Consider the following 18,653-nt stretch of genomic DNA (forward strand, 5'->3'; position numbering starts at 1 on the left):
TCATGTCAAAACTTCTCAGCAATCTCATGATTGGCCTAATGACTTGAGGACAAAACAAACTGGGACCAAAACTCAGTTCATAAATAATGGCATTAAGGCATAGATGCTAAGATTAATGAAGAATTTTTCCCCCTATGGACGCATATTGTTAGTAGAAGGTAATTACAAAACTCTAATATTTCTTTGTTTCCATTCCAAAAACAGCAAAGAATATTGAATATTATTTACTCAACTATTACTTTCAATGAGTATACACCCTCTTAGATCCATTCGTAATGGTTTTCCTAGCAACTATGTTGTAAAAATAAAGAAATATATTCAATTCTGAAAACACTGGATTGTAATATACATCTTCCCTTTTTTCTATGTTGAATGATTAAACAGCAAGGAAATGACAGTGTGTCAATCAAGGCCCATTTCGTTATAAGTGATAAAAATTGAACTAGCCTCAGCTTAAACGAGGAGAAGTTTATAATCACAAGATTGGATAAACCAAGATCTAGCATTCCCTTCAGGTGTTTAGGTGTTTCAGTTATGCCCACAATACAGTTTTCATTCTTTCCATTTGTAGATTCTGCTTTGTCTCTGTAGGCAAGTTATTGACATAAGGTAACAAAAGTTGACCCCCACTAGTGCAAGTTAACTGATCCTTAGAGTTCACAATCTCAGAAAAGAGATTTTCTTTCACCCAGAATCTATATCAATTGCCCCAGTTCCTGGACCGATAACCATATCAAAGGGAATTCTGATTAGTTCAGTCCAAACCTATAGCACTATACAGAATTGGAAGAGATAAGGTTCATTAAAGCCTAGAGTAGTTCAGTTAGTAGGGGAAAAAAAAGTGGAAGGATTGTTCAGCAAACAGAAAAGCAGCTGCAGGCAGAGAGAGAGAAAAAAAATGTACTCCTTGGAATTAATATATACCAAAAAAAGGTTTTTTTTAATAAAACACATATGAAATATCAATATGTTTTGGAATTATTACCTATTTTATAACCTAGAAAAGAGGCTAACAAAATATAAAAAGACAACCTTAATCCAAGCAGAGATATGGAGAGTTATAGCCAAAGAAAAAAATTAAAACTTGCTAAATATTTACCTTTAAGTAAAAATGCCCAGATGATTTTATAGCTAAGTTCTCTCTTACTCTCAAAGATAATGTAACTGTTCTGTTATTCAGACTATCCCAGAGCATTGACAAACTCCCTCATTCTGTGACTGCCACAATCATAAAACTAGCAAGAAGAAACTGTAATCCAATTCACATATTTAATTAGATACAAAAATTATAATCAAATTCTTAGCAAATTGAATCTGAGAGTGTATCAAAAGATCAGATATTATGTTCAAGAAGATTTTATTGCAGTAGTAGCTTGTCCCAGACATCAGGAAGCCTATGAACATAGTTAAAGGAGTGACTTGGTTAAATACGCACTCGTATCATTGAATGGAGAAAAGTGACCCTAGCACCTATTCTTTTGTTTCTTAATTTTTTTAATGTTTTTTTTTTTTCATTTTTGAGAGAGACAGAGACAGAGACAGAGCATGAGCGGGGGAGGGGCAGAGAGAGGGAGACACAGAATCCAAAGCAGACTACAGGCTCTGAGCTGTCAGCACAAAGCCCGAAGCACGGCTCGAACCCACGAACTATGTGATCATGACCTGACCCAAAGTCAGATGCTTAACCGACTGAGCCTGAGCCACCCAGGTGCTCCCCCACCCCTCTTATCAGCTATTCTTAATAAAAACTCAGAGTAAAACAGGACTAAGAAGAATGTAGGCAGACTTGGTAAAAAGACTCTTTTCCACATATCTGTGTCAAGTATCATATTAAACATTAAAATAATAAAGTCACTGTCATCAAAAGAAGAAATGGACAGAAATGCTACTTCTCATCAGTATAATTTAACAGGGTTTGAGGAATTCCAATCTGTTCCTACAATAGACGTCCGGCAACAGTGCTGTTACAACTTTGGGGATAAAGACAGATATGCTAAGAAAGGTGAAGAGAATGAAAGGAAGCATCTGAGTCTCAGATGATGATGTGAAGCAATCATCCAACAACAGTATCTACTCTTTCCTAGACATGTCATGTGAGAATAGTAAACCCATATTTAAGACAATAGTAGTTGAGTTTTTTTAATAATTTCCTAATAAATGCCTTCCCACTGTTACAGTGCGTAATTATCAAAGAATTAAGTACTATGGCTAAACACTACACAGATATGTAAAACTCAACAACTCATCTTTATAATAGAAATATAGTAATAAGATAAAATATAATAGTTATTTCTAATCAGTTATAAAGGGAAATAGAAAAATAAACATACTACTACAATCTACCAAAAAAGTAAAAAATATTTAGAAATAAAGCTGTCATAAATGAAAAAGAAACTGTATATATATATATATATGTATATATATATATATATATATATATATATACACATATACATATACATATATATATAAATAAATAAATAAAACATAGGGGTGCCTGGGTGGCTCAGTCCATTGAGCATCCAACTTTGGCTCAGGGCATGATATCATGGTTTGTGAGTTTGAGCCCTGTGTAGAGCTCTGTGCTGACAGCTCGGAATCTGGAGCCTGCTTTGGATTCTCTATCTCCCTCTCTCTTACTCTGCCCCTCCCCAACTTGTGCTGTCTCTCTCGCTCTCAAAAATAAACAAATCAACATTAAAAAAATAGATAAAAACATAAAATTTAAATCTAAGAAGACAAAAGATGACTTGGTGAGAAGGCATTACATAGGTTTTTTTTGTTTGTTTTTGTTTTGTTTTTTTGTGTGTGTGGTTTTTTTTGTTTTTTTGAGAGAGTGCAAGGGAGGGGTAGAGGGAGAGGGAGAGAGAGACTCTCAAGCAGGCTCCACACCAGACACAGGGCTGGATCCCATGAACTGCAAGGTCACGACCTGAGCTGAAATCAAGAGTCAGATGCTTAACCAAGTGAGCCACCCAGGTGTGCCAAGACATTACCTAATTAAATCAATATAGACCAAAGCAAAATATAAAATTAATATAATACAATTAATACAATTAAAATTAATACAATTAATACAATTCTAATGAAAATCACAAATACTATTTTATGTAATTCTACAAAATTATTTTACAATAAAGGTGAAAGTTAGGTGTATGCGAATTGTCATGGAAATTTGAAATACAAAAATAGTGGCAGGAAGATGTGCCCAGAAGATATTTTAAAAAGAAAACCTTAAGACTAGTGAAATTGAAGCAGTATGGTTTGGCAGAAAAAATAGTTAAATGATATATAATACATATACATATATATTTATATGTATGTGTGTGTGTGTATACGTGTGTGTGTGTATAGTAACTTTAATAAAATCGTTAAAAGACGTACAACACCTATACAAGTCCAAATGCAATAAATAAAAGGAATGATACATTTGATTAGAACAGGAAGAAACTAAAAACTTGATATCATTTCAATTTCATGGAATCAAAATAGACTGCAAGAAAATACTTGCAGTGTATGGACAAACTAAGGGTTACACCCCTAATGTGCCTAAAGTGCTTACAACTTGTTAAGAGTACACAGACAAACCAAGAATAGGCTAACTTATATTGTGTATCCATCAGAATATACTAGGTTATGCTAGGGTAACAAATTAACCCAGAAATTCTAGAGGCTTAGCAAAACAAAGTTTATGTCTTGTGCATGCAACGTATGCTATATAGTTGGGGAAATGGGGTGGGGAGGGGACCTCTGCTCTCCACAGTCCCTCAGGAACACAAAGTGAAGGAAGCAGCATCAATTTGTAGCTGTTCTACCTGGAAGATATGGCCTCATTGTTCCTTTTGAAAGGGAACAACAGTATAATTCAATGCTTTGGCCTGGGAGTGATTACAGTCACTTATTTACACTTTAGTAGTCACATGGCCACACTTAACTTCAAGAGGACAGGAAAGTTTAATTCTCTGTTCACCCAGAATTAGAGGAAAAGTCAATAAGTTGTGACCATTAATAATGCCTTACGAAGACCACAAAGCTGAAAAATTTCAAAGAGGATGAAATCCAGGTGGTTAATTTAATAAATCTATGACAAGATGTTCAATAACCCTGTAGCTATTAAATTCAATAATACTGTGTTTATAACACATCAGATTGTCAAACACCTAACAGATTAGTAGTATTCCATTTTAGGTTGTAGGGAAAAACCTCATTTTTACACTTCTGAGGAAGTGAAAATATAAAATTTAGGAAATAATTACTTAAGATTCATTACTTATTTCAATACCCATACTATTTTCAGAATCTGCTTCCTCAGTAAAACAGAAAAAAAATGTATGGAAACTTGTACAAGAATATTTATTTCAACATTTTAATATCATAATAAAGGTAATGACCAAAATGACTACTGACTCATGTCAAATTATGGTGTGTACATTTTGGGGGTTATTGTACAGTCATCAGATGAAGGCCAATCCATACAATTGGGCTGGAAAGACAGTCATGATATATTTACAAATGAAAGGCAGTCGGAAAGTAATATGGTAGTATCATAGAAAAATAAAGATATAAGAAGAAAAGAGAGAAAGAAGAGAAGGAGAAATCAAGAAAACAGCAGGAAAAAGAAGAAAAATGTGCTCTTATAAGCATAAAGCATAAAACCTAGATGCCTGATTTGTGTGTCATGATTTTTGTTGTAGAAATTATTAAAGTATCATCAGAAGCTACCTACAAAATGTTCTAATTAACCTCCCAAAACACTATTTGATAGATTTAAGAAGAATGATACCTCCAGAATTAAACATGCACTTTAAAGAAGCAAAGTTTGCTGTTATTGTTTTTATTAAATTTGAACTTCAATTTGGGTCACATGCTTGGAAGTAATTGTCTAATTTTCAAATCATTGGTATCAATCCATCTTACCTGTGGCATATGCCCTTATTCCTAAAAACTTGCATTTTGGCAAATAATGGGATCTCTATCCCTCAGTTCTACAATGAGAGAAAGGACTGTCCGTTCACTTTAAACTGTAAAAATTAATGATCCTAAATATTTAAGTAAAATAATCATCTTTCATGAAAATTTCCATTTCAAAATTTTAGGTCATCTAATGAAAGCAGATGGCTTCATCAAAATTTTAAATTCTAGCCATGTACTTTAGTTGAGAGCTATTTTAATATTTAAATATCTAAATAACTTTAAATCCAAGCTAAGATTTATGGACAGAATATAAGTTTCTAAAAAGCAGCAGTCAAAATATAGAGTTCACAGTCATCTTGATTTTGCCAGCCACTAGCCATGTGATCTTGAACAAATTGTCTAACTTGCCATGCCTCAATTACTTCATCTACACAATAGGAATAATAATACTAACTGCCTTGCAGATTTATTGCAGTTGATTACATGAGATGATGTATGTGCTTAAAACAGTGCATGCTGTTAACACTTGCTGTTAACGCTGTATGGTTGAGAATGCACACTGTCACACGACTGAAAATTAGGCAATCAATTAAAAAACCTGATTTTTAAGATGAGGAGATAATATCACTCTCAGAACTCTATAAAAGCTGGAGATTTGGAGTGTCTGGGCGCTCAGTAGGTTAAGCGTCCGACTTTGGCTCAGGTCATGATCTCTTGGTTCTTGAGTTTGAGCCCCACATGGGGCTGTCTGCTGTCAGCCAGATCCTGCTTTGGATCCACTGTCTCCCTCTCTCTGTCCCTCCCCTGCTCGCATGCTCTCTCTTTCTCTTTCTTTCTCAAAAATAAATAAACATTAAAAAAAGAGATTTTTCCTTATATGCCTCTGTCATGGACTTTCAGCTCTCTTAATAAATATCTCTAAAGAATATAAACTTGCCCTCTGGAAATAAAAATGTAAAGACGTTTGAAATCAAGTGGCTTTTGTTGTGTATGTGTGTTTTTTTATGTGTAGTTTTATGTGTAGCTGATGAGACAATGGGAGCTCAGTAATTTCACTCAATCTTGTGGTGTCCTTACACTTTTTACACTGACTATGGTCTTCAGCTTGTCTTCAGGCTTCAACCTTTCTGCTTCCCCAAAACCCTTAACATGCACACAGAACGTAATATTTCATAATGGAGAGCATCATGAAATCATGAAGTTACATCGATGTTCTGCATTTAGTTAATGATCTGATACCTGGGTCCATTCATTCACGCATCCACAAATATTTACTGAGTGGTTATTATGTGTTAGGCACTGTGCTAGATACTGAGAATACAACAGTGAACAGAACAAAGTTGCTACATCATAGTGCTTATATCCTAGTCATTTTTCTGATCTGTAAAATTGAGTAGTAATTGATACCTCTTGAAGTTTTAAGTAGATTTAATGAGTTAATGCCGGCAAAGTGATTGCAATATACAAGGTTCTTAGTAATTATTAATTATACTTTTAATGTTGCTTAGGTCGTCTTAGATGAAGATGAAAATATATTTTAAAAAATAGCACAGTGTTAATGGATGCTAATAAGTCCAGTAGGGGGTGGGGGGAACTATCTTTTCTTCTGGTTAATATACATTTGAAATAATGACAATATAAAACAAGAAAACAAAATTAATGTCTCTAAGGCTAATGGGGCAAGATACATAGCTAGGTTATTCTTCCTTTTTAGCAGGAACACCTAGTGTCATATCTTGAATCATAGTTTTGGCAAACTCACAAATTTCCTGCAGAGCAGGATGGCTGTGATTTGTTATACCCAATATGGACATTACTGGTTTTAACAAGTAAGGGAATATCATTAAACTTCTCAAGAATACAGTGTTTATTTTATTCATTTCTGCTATAGAACACAGCACTCAGCATACTGTCATGTACATAATAAATATTAAGCAAAGTTTAAATGAATAAGAATGAATTGCATTTCTATTAAGGAACTTTTTTTTTTTTTGCTTCAAACACCTGTTGCCTTTTTATAGTTTAAGATAATGTGCAAATTCTAAGATTAAAGCACTGATAGTTCCAAAGATTAAAACTGAAGTTCTAAAGGTAATGACAACTGGCTCAGTCGGCTAAGCATTTGACTCAGTTTGGCTCAGGACATGATCTCACTGTTGGTGAGTTTGAGCCACGCATCAGGCTCTGTGCTGACAGTGTAGAGCCTGCTTGAGATTCTCTCTTTCTCCCTCTCTCTCTGCCCCTCCCATGTCTCTGTCTCTGTCTCAAACAAATAAGCTCAAAAATAAAATGAAGATTAAAAAATTAAAAAAAATAAAGATGACAACTTAATTAGGCAACTATGTGTCATTTTATATTTGCAGATACATTGTTGGTCTCTACATCAAAGTATGGTCTTAAAAAAGTGATTTTCAAACAGGTTTTTTGGAGCATTAGGGTTTCCTTGTACTCAGAGGAAATGAGGGGCAGTCTGATCAATGGGGGTGCCAATCCTCCTTCCCACCCCTTCCACCAGAGCCACCCAGCTTTTAATCTTTTTCTATTTTGGGTTTCTTAATAGGAGATGTCATTGGAATCTTATTTTCTTTTAAAGCAAGTTTTAGAAGAACTGTCACAGGCAATGAGCACAACATAATATATACATACATATATTAAAAGAAAATATGCCGTAAAATCTATGTTTAATTTACAGGAGAGCTAAGTCAATGCTGTCTCATGCAAAATCTACAGATGACAAAAAGAAGACATCTTTAGATCAATCTGGAAAGTTTTTATAGCAGGTGTTCCATTTAGAACCAACACACTACTTAACACAGAGCGTGGTAATTATGAAAATTATTTTTAGTAGGCGAAGTTGCTGAAGCTATCTGCACATCAAAATTTGAAACTTCTCAAAATGAACCCTGCTTCAACTTTGAGCTCAGGTTTTAAATCATGGAGAATGCAAAAGTATGATTTTCACAGTAGGAAAAAAAAATCATGGTAAACTAAATTTTTAAGGACATATTTTACCCTATATTACATCACATTTACAGGTTAAATCATTTGTTCAGTTTTACTAATCGCCCATGATGACATAGCAAAAGGTTGCTAATGGAAATATGAAGATGAATGTGACATATTTCCATCTGGTAAGATAATGTGTGCATGTGTGTATATATAATATATGGTACAGGTCTTATAAAACAGAGGAAGTGTTATTTTGTGATAAGAAGAACTAAGAAAGACTTCACAGAAGAAATGTTTGAATTTTGTCTTGCAGGGTGAGTGATGTGATGCTGATAAAATAAGAATAGAGACCCAGAGAGAATTGTCTGCATGTGCCCAGAGGAGAGGTAAGAAACAACTTGCTGGGATGGGGAGTTGCAGATACTTTGAGAAAACTGGATTATAGAAAGAAAAAGACAGGCTGAACAAAGCTGGAAGGTAAGATCTCTAGAAGTTGTGGACTTTATCTCTAAGCAATGAAAAGTATGAAAACACCTACGGCTGGAGTGTCACGTGGCACTTCCTTGCTGCTAGAGATCATTCACGGTGCAGAGGAGGTTAGATTAGAATAGAGGGAAGAGACGGGGATGAGTAAAGGCATCATTCACTAAGAATCTCCCGTGTTGGTTTCAATTTTCTCATCTCTGTAGATATTCGTGCTTGAATGGTTGGTTATGTTTTTCTGTGCCACTGTATTACGATCTTCCTGAGAGACTACATCTGGCTCTTCTTTGTATATTCAACAACTCATTCAGTAGCCAACACACAGTAGATCCTTAGGAGACTTTTTTTTTAATTATTTGTTGAAAACTGGGCAGAAAGAAAACAAATTAATTGTGCTCCTTTATAATCTACCTCAGCTCTTGAACTGCAGCGGAGTGGAGAGCTTTGTAAATATGGTTGGAACTCCTCTACTTCTCCAGCAAGTTTTATGAGCCTTAACAACTGTGTTCTTTGTGGAAGCATTATCATTAATGATTTATATAGTTTCTAAGGATTACACAACTATAGGTTTTCTGACAGGTAACCTTCATAGGGTGAAGAAAATAATAAAACCAAGAGGAATACAAAGATGCCAGCTTCATTTAGTGATTTAGAGTGGAAAAATTTTTCAAATGAAAACGTCAAGACGCAGATGCTTTTAACAAAAGCTGACCATTCTTGAAAGGTTGCGATTCTGTTGTATTTACTGAGACAGATGTGGATTTTTAAATGGAGGAGGGATATATTTAAAATTATAATCAGGCTAACCTTTTTATTTTTTTGTAACTGACATTTATACAGATTTCCTGAACTATTCAAATTAATATAGTACCAAATTTAGTCACAAGTTAAAAACACTGAGTGCATGTGTTCTGTCTCCCTGACAACATCATGCATTCATTTCCATGTGTCCAGATACAAAGGCATGGCAAGCCACTGTTTGAAAAAGGAAACTGATTAAAAATTATTATAATGCAAGTAAGAGAATTTTTAACAGCTCTTGTTTAAATTGATAAGACAGAGAAAAATGATTTTCACCACGACAGAAATAATAAAATCTGGCAACATAATGTTCTGCTGCTTTCTTATACATTTTCATTTTTAAGGTATAGATTTCAAGTGAATTTATTAACATTGATATATTTTTCAGTGAGGGGTTCTATATTTGCATTTCTAATATACATGTTGTGTGTATATATCCACTGTCTCTATTTGCTTTTAACCAAGGTTCACCATGTGTCATGGTCATTTGCGATTTTACAATGTTTGCATCTATCTCTTATAAATGGAACCAGAACAAAAGATTTTGTTATACCCAGGTCATTTGTCATCAGTCTGGATCACTGCCAATACCGGGGTGGGCGGTAGCAATTTAACACGTTTGTGACCTATCACTTACATAGGAATCGATCATTTGAACACCAAGACCATGTATCTGAGCTAAGAGAATAACTGATAGATCCCTCCAATCCCCTCAAAAAGCGGTGCCCTAAATTCTTTGGGGAATTAAATCCTTTACTTTGGATTTAAGTATTTAATCATCAGTATATTACTTTTATCAGGCAAATTGTATAAATGTATAAAACTACATTGTCTGTTCTGGGAAAGGCGAGGAGTCCAGAGTGACTAAAATAGAGGGAAATTACAGTAGCCTGGGGGAGAGATGAAGTATGCAAAATAGACACATCCTAAAGGAAAAGAAGAAAGCCAGTCCTATTTTTACTTAAAGAGAAGTGAAATCAACATTTATAGTTAAATTTAAAAAAGAAGCATTTTGGTAGAATATATTCTTGCTTATGTTCTGGGAAACTTTTATTTGTAGATGCAATTAAGCTCGAATTTAAAAGTATCCCCTGGTGGTATTAAGATAGCCTATTTCCCACAGTAGCAATCCATCATTACCTTTGTAGTTAACCTTGAAGCCAACAGATCCAACACTTTCATCCGTTTGAAGGTGCAGCCACATTTGGCTACTCATGCTCACTATCAAGTCTGGCACAAAGCTTCCAGTCAGCCTAAAAGAGAGATGGACGGAGAAGAGAGAAATGTGTTATTAAAACATTCTCTGCATGCAAATTATGAGACAGAACTGTTTCTCAATATTTTCTTGGCTAGAAAAAAAAAGACTGTCAGATAAACTCGCCTTGATATAATAGAACAAACCACACAATTTAGTGATCGAGATTTATTATGAGCAAGTGCCAGTTCATGTGTTTAACTAGGTTAGGTCTTTCATAACCCTGAGGCAAGATACTAAATTTTAGACTATCAGAGAATCTTATACTTCTTTTGAACTGAAAAGAAAAAAAGGATCTAAAAAAATCTTTATTTTTTTTAAAACACCAGGCATGCTCTTTATTTTAACCTTTCAAGTTTTACAGAACGCTGTTCTAAAGAAATATTGTAGAAAAACACTCAAGCACTGTGCAAAACAATAAAGTGGCATGGAATATAATATATCCCTTTGCAATACTGATATCAGACTACCTATGTCATGTAGTTTTGTCTTACTGCAAACAGTTTTACCTTAGAAACATGCTGCTAGTTTGATGCAGCATCACTGGATCTATGCATTAATAATCTCATTCAGTAATGCTCAATTTTTTAACCTTAAAAAGGGGAATTACCTCATGTTTCCCTCTATCATTAATTATGTTACAGTCACACGTTTGAACCAAAGCCAAGGGTCATATAAAGGAGGAAAGCAAATGAGTAAATAAGACTTTGGGAGAGGGGGAGTTTGTCAAGAATAGGAAGAGGAAAAAAAAAATGGATTCACTGCTGAGTAAAATATCCATATTAGTAAAGACTTCTAAATTATATACTGAAAGATAGGCTTTTAAAAGAAGGAATTCTTAAGTGTTTACCTACTTTGTTGCTAGACCATGAGGATTGCTGGAAAATTACATGAGGAGAGAAGCTACAAATTTCCCCTCCAAAATAAAATGGGCACCTAAGAGAACAGGCATTTGGATGGAGGCTACACTACAATTACACCAGCAGAGGGCAGCACGGATAGCCATATCCTCAAAGTGACCATGACGGCAAAATGCTCTGCTCATTACTCAGCCACCCAAACTGTAAAATATCGTCAGCAAACTGCATTAAACATAGCTGTGTCACTAGTGTCCAGTGTGACAGAATTTATGGGAATCTGTCACAAATAACCTCAGCTAAATACAATGATTTAATTATGGGGTTATATGTGATACTGAGGAATACTGGTAAGATATAAAGATACTATAAAATATTATGGCATCTTAAAGCGTATTCATTTTCTTCCTGCCAAAGCAAATGTAAAATTATTATAATATAAAAGATTTACATACATACATTATCCTTTATGTATATCTGTATATACACCTTTGTACACATATCTATATATGTCCACACACACACACCCCATCATTTGAAAAGATGTTTCATTACTTCTGGGTCTTCTGGCTAAAAGATCATGCAGTTAAACTTTGTGGTATACGAACTTCCAATTTTCAAATTGGTGAGTTGATAAGTACTACTCTTCTGAGCTATAGTAGAGAGACAGGTTTATTTAGGGGCAAGAGTGAGGACTCAACCTCAGAGACATGACAGAAAGTAAAATCATTTCACTATGAAATGGGCATGAGAGCTTAACACTCGAGGGCATATGTCAGGCACACCATATCAAATGCACCAACAATCTATCTCACATTAATTATTAAAGGTTGTTTTCATGAGAGGATTGAATTATTATTTACTTTACTATGTTTTCATTTCTTTTTCAGTCCTGAACTTTTACCAGTCCCAAACTTCTGGCATGATAATTGTGTCAGTTCATAAAAAACAGTTAACGCATACAGTCTAAACTGTCCCCTGGCTAACTTGTTTCCCTATGATCCTACCCAGTTCCCACCTCATGGCTGGTGTAAGAGTAAATAGAAATCTTAAAAATAATAATAATTTAAAATGTCCATGAGGCAGGGCACGTGGGTGTCTCAGTTGCTTAAGCATCTGACTTTTGATTTTGGCTCAGGTCGTGATCTCACAATTTGTGAGATCCAGCCCTGCATCGGGCTCTGCGCTGATGGTGCGGAACCTGCTTAGGATTCTCTCCCTCCTCTCTATCTCTGCCCCTACCCCACTCATGTGCTCGCCTTCTCTCTCTCTCTCTCTCTCTCTCTCTCTCTCTCTCTCTCTTCCAAAATAATAAATAAATAAATTCCATTATGCTAAAGGAGAAAACCCCCTTCTCTTTAGCATTTCCTTTAGAAAATTTGAAATCATAAATATCTGTTTTTTTCAAATATATATAAATATTTTAAGTCAATTAAGCCTCTTGCCAATGTTGGATCTTGTGAATGTCTGTCTTGGAGGCCTGGGTGCTATCTCTTTGAAATGCAAACATCAAGGAGGATGTTGCCTTGTTTCCCCGCTTTTGTGGGAATTTAAGTCTAGGCACATAACTCCATGATGTAACTCCCTGTCCATCATAAAGATTGGAAAAGTTTTATCTTTAATTTTTTTTGGATAAGACAATGAACATGCATCTAAGTGACTGTATCTGCCTGACTATATAAAAGGGCGAGATTTATTTCTCTTCAATCTCCTTAGTGGCTTGCCCATGATACACACACATCACAGTCTGGTGTAATGCTTATTTAATATTAAAACTGTTTTGTTCTTTCTTACATTCTGTGGACAGCATTGACTAGGCTGACAGGAGATTTTCTCTTTAATTATATTTCCCCAACAATTTGGTGATGAGGATGGGATACAAGGGCAGTTCTTGAATTAAATGGACCAGCTAAAAGTCTTGTGGTCACAAACAGCCTGGTAAAATGCTTTGGATTATAAAGTCTCTCTTCTAGCATTCTGCTTTTTTGAAATACTATCTAAATAAACTACTCTCTCAAATTCAAGGTTTTATTATTAGGAAGCAAGGGTAAATTGGGCTCTACAATCCCATCAAGATCATGATTAGCTCTGATGGTGAAAAATATGGGATGCTTGCAGTTCGTTCTTTTAAACAGGTACTGTCTCTCTGTCGCATTTGGAATAATGGAAGGATCTAGTCTTTCAGGATTTTTGAAGGTTTTAGGAGGGCATCATCCCAAGGAAACTGAATACTTGTATTTATTGTATAGATATCATTCTAAGAGGAAAGTTAAAAATGATTTGGACAGTCAGAGTAAAGATTGAAAAGAATGGAAGAAAAAAAAAACCTGAGAATTCAAGTGACTTTCTCTTTCACAGAGCCTCTGCCTTCTTTCCTCTGCTGTCTCTGCTCCCTCTGTTTACCCCCGTCTCTTTCTCCTTTAAATTTACAGCCCCACACTTGGGGATGTGGACTAGCTACCGTGTGGAATTCTGCAACCAGCCGACTTTGCTCATTTGACAGACCAAGCATGTTGGGGACCAGACGAAGACCCACCAACCACATTAAAGAGTAGCCAGGTATCCACTATCTTCCATAACTGTGGAAGAACGAAGGGTTCAGGAGACCCACTGAAAGACACTGACACAGCCTTTCTTCTAAAGGTGAGCTGGGAGAAACCACAGTGTTATAAACAGAAGACAGGTGAATCCCCTATTATTCTCCATATAACATTTGTTGAGACTTTTATAGAATTTACTAGCATGATTCTAGGGGCAGATGAAAACCGTCCTCTGGCTCTACCCACCTTTATCTTAGCTCTCGTCCTGACTATCCAAGCTCAAATTAAGGAAAAAGGGGGGTGGGTAGAATGGAAAGGACAACTATTACTCAAATCTTACCAGTAGTTACTCAGTTTGGGGACAATCAGAACAAATATGAAAAAGAAAATGAAAAGTTAAAACCTGCTAGTTAACTGTTCCGTTAAGACTGTTTACGTCACTGGTGAAATGCACGTTACAGTAAATTGCCCTCTGGCTAACATATCCTTGTTTTTTTCTGGTAGATACTACTGTTACTTATTCTGAAATTTCCCCAAAAAGTGCTCAGATTTTAATTGTGATAGATCAATACAAGTCATTGGTAATTTGAATCAGCTTTATGCATCTTTTCTTATGTTGGTTCCCACATGAACAAATCCCATGACTGAGGAAAACGTTTTCTTACTTTCTCCTGATTCCCTGTAAACCTTTTGGGGAGAGATCTCTCATGCAAATTAAGACTACCATATTGTATACTCCATCTGGAGTGTCTGTGAAAAGTCCTTGAAAAAAAGCATCTGGTTTGGTTACTATGTGCCTTCCACAAGAAAAGGGATATAGCAGAGGACTGCAGTCCCACGGCACATGGAAAAAGTACCCTGAATAGAAACATATCGATATATTACTTTAGGTCCAAGGAATAATAACACTGATTTAATGCGAGATACAGAACCAATGGAAATCACGCATCAAAAGCAAAAGTCATGTGCCAAACAATACTCTCTGTTGAGGGCTCAACTAGAAGGAAAAAATCAATTATAAAAAATTAGAAAAACAAAGGATAATTATAAAAGAAAGGGTACTCACCCTATAATATTAATATTAATACTGCCAACTCCCCGTAAAGAAGTTAAATTTGATAAAGATGGTTACCTTGTTTATAAGATCTTTTAAAATTTTTTTTTAACGTTTATTTATTTTTGAGACAGAGAGAGACAGAGCATGAACGGGGGAGGGGCAGAGAGAGAGGGAGACACAGAATCGGAAGCAGGCTCCAGGCTCTGAGCCATTAGCCCAGGGCCCGACGCGGGGCTCGAACTCACGGACCGTGAGATCGTGACCTGAGCTGAAGTCGGAGGCTTAACCGACTGAGCCACCCAGGCGCCCCTATAAGATCTTAAGGAAATAAATACATTCATTGTTCCATGAATGCCTGTAGTTCCTAACACCAGAACTATTATAATTTTGGTGCCATCCTCTGCAAAGCTTTTCTCCAATGTATCTATTTTCTGCCTTTTTTTTTTTCTGCCAGTTCCCATCATGGACAAGTCTAAATTCTAGTTTGCTTTTACGTAGGAAGAAGTTCAATATTTATGGAAACGATTTTTCAAGGGTTTCAGTACCCTCTTACTATTTCTCTAGTCATATACAGGAAAACTTAATGAAAGCTGTCCCACCAGAAGGATCTGTAGGTTTCAATATGTAGATGGTTTTCCGGTAGAATCAGATACTAAAGCGCCAAGTAGAAATGATGCTTTGGCTTCGTTACAATTTCCTTCTTTCACAAGGGCACACGGCCTCACCAGATAAAGTGCATTGCTGCCAAACCAAGGTAAAATATTCAGGGTATCTGTTGATGCTAACGGCCCTCAAAGGATACACTATAGGAGTCATCGCATTTTGCAAATGAAATACCTTACGACATAAAAACAATCTAGACAATTTTGGGGACTAGGACGATATTGTAGACAATGGATTCGAACCTCTGCAGAGCGTGCAAAACCTCTGGTAGAGCAAATGCATGGTAACTGCTCAGTACTGTCTCAGTGTTGGGATTCTGAATTTTGAAATACAGTTGTGTTGTCATGAAAATCAAGGTGCTAATTTTGGAATCTTCACTCAAAAGTGAGGATGAGACCACCTATCAATAATGTTATTTCTCGGGTCTTCTGGGGGCCACGGCACTGTGGGTACTGGGATGCTTTGGTAGCAGCAGACACATTTTAAAAAAGGCTCAGGTCCTTACCTTGAGTCACCTGGCTGACTTCTTTCCAAGTCCTGTGTGTTGTGACAGCTATCTCTCAAGGGTGTAAGATTCCAAACCTGTGGGTATGCCATCAGGCTACTTATAAACAGGCATTATTCTTCAATCCTAATACTCTGTTAATAAATGTAATCTCTTAGATCCTGTGAGGTTTTTTTTTTTTTTTTTAGCAGATCCTAATCAAATAGATGATCACAGCTGTTCCATGGTAATAGAAGAAGACGCTTGGCCCTGACTTGATTTGTCTGATATTCTTGTTCATCAATGACAATTTAATAATGTTTGCCAGTACGTCATATGCTCTGGATACTTGAGGTTTTGTATGGTCTACTGATTTCTTACGAAATTTTGGAAGCTTCTATTTTGCCCTGAACTTAGATGACACAAGCTGCCTCGTCAATAGCAATAAAAAGAAATTGCACCCCTATATAGTAAGTGTTTGTTACCTGTCATGCAGCAGAACAAATTTGGAAAAACAGAAGATTTTCTACTTTGAGGGGAAATAAAGTATCTCATGGAAGATTGATAGCTGACTTGTTAAAAGTTGTACAACTGCCTGCTCAGATCAGTGTTCTCTTGTAGAGCTCACACAGGCAGAATGAAAACTTCAGAAGGCGATGATTTTGCTGACAGAGCTTCAAAAGCCACTGTTAAATGTGGCAGACTTCAAACTTAGAAGCCTCATATCCAATACAATAAGAATTTTTGTTAATTCCCAAAAAATATGCTTCACACACACACACACACACACACACACACACACACACACACAAATGTACAAATGGATTAGAAAAGGAGCTGAAAGGGGTGTCTAGGGCTCAATTGGTTAAGCATCTGACTTCAGCTCAGGTCATGATCTCACTGTTCATGAGTTCGAGATCTGCATCAGGCTCTGTGCTGACAACTCAGAGCCTGGAGCCTGCTTTGGACTCTGTCTCTCCCTCTCTCTCTGCCCCTCCCCCACTCATGCTCGTGCTCTCTCTCTCTTTCTCTCTAAAATAAACAAACATTAAAAAAATTAAGGAAAGGAGCTAAAAGAAATGTGACTGAACTATGGGAATTATCTAACAAAAATATTCCTATGGCATAGTCCATATTTCTTGGGTAGTAATGTTATCTCATCAACATAATCATCTAAGTAAAAGAGAGATTTTAAAGGCACTAGACTCTTACCACATATAACTAAAAGATGAAGTTGTTCAAAACATTCTAAAGACATGAAAAATTTGTCAGCAGAATGCTTTACAGGCCACTATGTACAGGCAGTTTTCCCCAACCAACTTTTCTAGAATTTTGATGGCACTTGGATGTCATATAATTAATTCTTGTGGTGGTTAAGAGATTTTGTGTAGTTATGTATTGTGATATCTGGATGGTCTGAAGAAGTGTTTCCCTGTTCAAATGCCGATCCTCAGGCAGTGGTAAATTCTGTCTTAATACACACATTTTCCACTTGGAGGAAACCACAGCCTAATGAATCAGAGAGAGGAAGTTACCTGATTTCTACTTGCCATCCAGTAATTATCCCCGTATTTACAGATTCCTATAAGATAAATCAAACTCATTTCCTAAAATTCAGCAGGATACTTGCTTCATATGGCCTAGAACTTTACTGCTAGCCTTATGAAAAATCAGAGCAACCCCTGCAAGCAAGCAAAATATTTTTCCCTTTGAACTTATATTTGGCAGACTTATGAACTGGGGTCAGAGATCGTGTCCTGTACCCAATTTAACTGAATCCTCTCATAAACATGTTCAATACTTCAAAGGGCTTTTTTTCTTCCCTAGAAGTCCTGAGACATAAGGTTATAAGGACCTTGAAGGACCCACCAGAAGAATTCTGCCCCCCACTATTGACCGGGAGATTTTATCCACCTAAAATTGTCCTAGAGGAAAGATCGGTCCTGTGATGGAGGGAGTCTTTCAAGTGAAGTTGATCATCCATATGATCATATCAAAGTGAAAGAAAAACCTAGGGAGACCCAGGCTTGCCAAGTAAAGCCAGCAGCACATAAAGTGTCAGGCAGTTGTTCTCAAAAAGGACCTAAAACACATTTTCTAGAGCAACTGATGATGGCACTGAACTCAACTGAAAGAAGGTATTCTCGCAAACTTAGAATGTTCATGGACAGCCTTGCTACCCTATTCACAGCAATGTTGTTTCAACTGCTTTAAAAATCACGCTTTATTAGGGGCAAAAACATGTTATTTGTTAAAGCATTTTTTTCCTTTCTGTACTCCCAGGAATATGTCCCATAATCACAACTTCCAAACATCTGAAAATTGTATTCCTAATGTTCCCCTGAGCTTAACTAAACTTTCAACAGTCTTCTTCCAGACTAGAGAGACCTAGCCTACCTTTTTAAAGAGCATTTACTTTAGAAAACTTGGAATTGTAAATCCTTTCTCTGCACTTTGAGAAGTAAATTTTCTACACCCCAAGAATGTGTTTTTTCAAGGACCTGGGAGCCATCCCTCTGAAGCATAATCATCAAAGGAATTAGCACTCGGATCTCTCAGTTTCTGTGGGTGGGTAAGAGCTCAACATCAGCATCAATTAGCAAACACAGATGACCTATTCATACTGACTAATCTCCCATCTACAGTTCTT

At 36.2% G+C, this 18,653-nt stretch overlaps 1 protein-coding gene across 7 annotated transcripts in view; it reads right to left on the reverse strand.

The window, feature by feature from the left end:
* CSMD3 (CUB and Sushi multiple domains 3) overlaps positions 1–18,653 on the reverse strand; it is a 1,245,869-nt gene that overhangs the window by 559,568 nt on the left and 667,648 nt on the right. For all 7 annotated transcript variants that reach the window (XM_045049906.1, XM_019823045.3, XM_019823042.3 and 4 more), the window contains one exon: positions 10,288–10,400. In XM_045049906.1, the coding sequence (XP_044905841.1) occupies positions 10,288–10,400 (113 nt within the window). The remainder of the gene's footprint in view (positions 1–10,287; positions 10,401–18,653) is intronic.

Source organism: Felis catus, chromosome F2 (assembly GCF_018350175.1).
Source record: "Felis catus isolate Fca126 chromosome F2, F.catus_Fca126_mat1.0, whole genome shotgun sequence".
NCBI classification, from domain to species: domain Eukaryota; kingdom Metazoa; phylum Chordata; class Mammalia; order Carnivora; family Felidae; genus Felis; species Felis catus.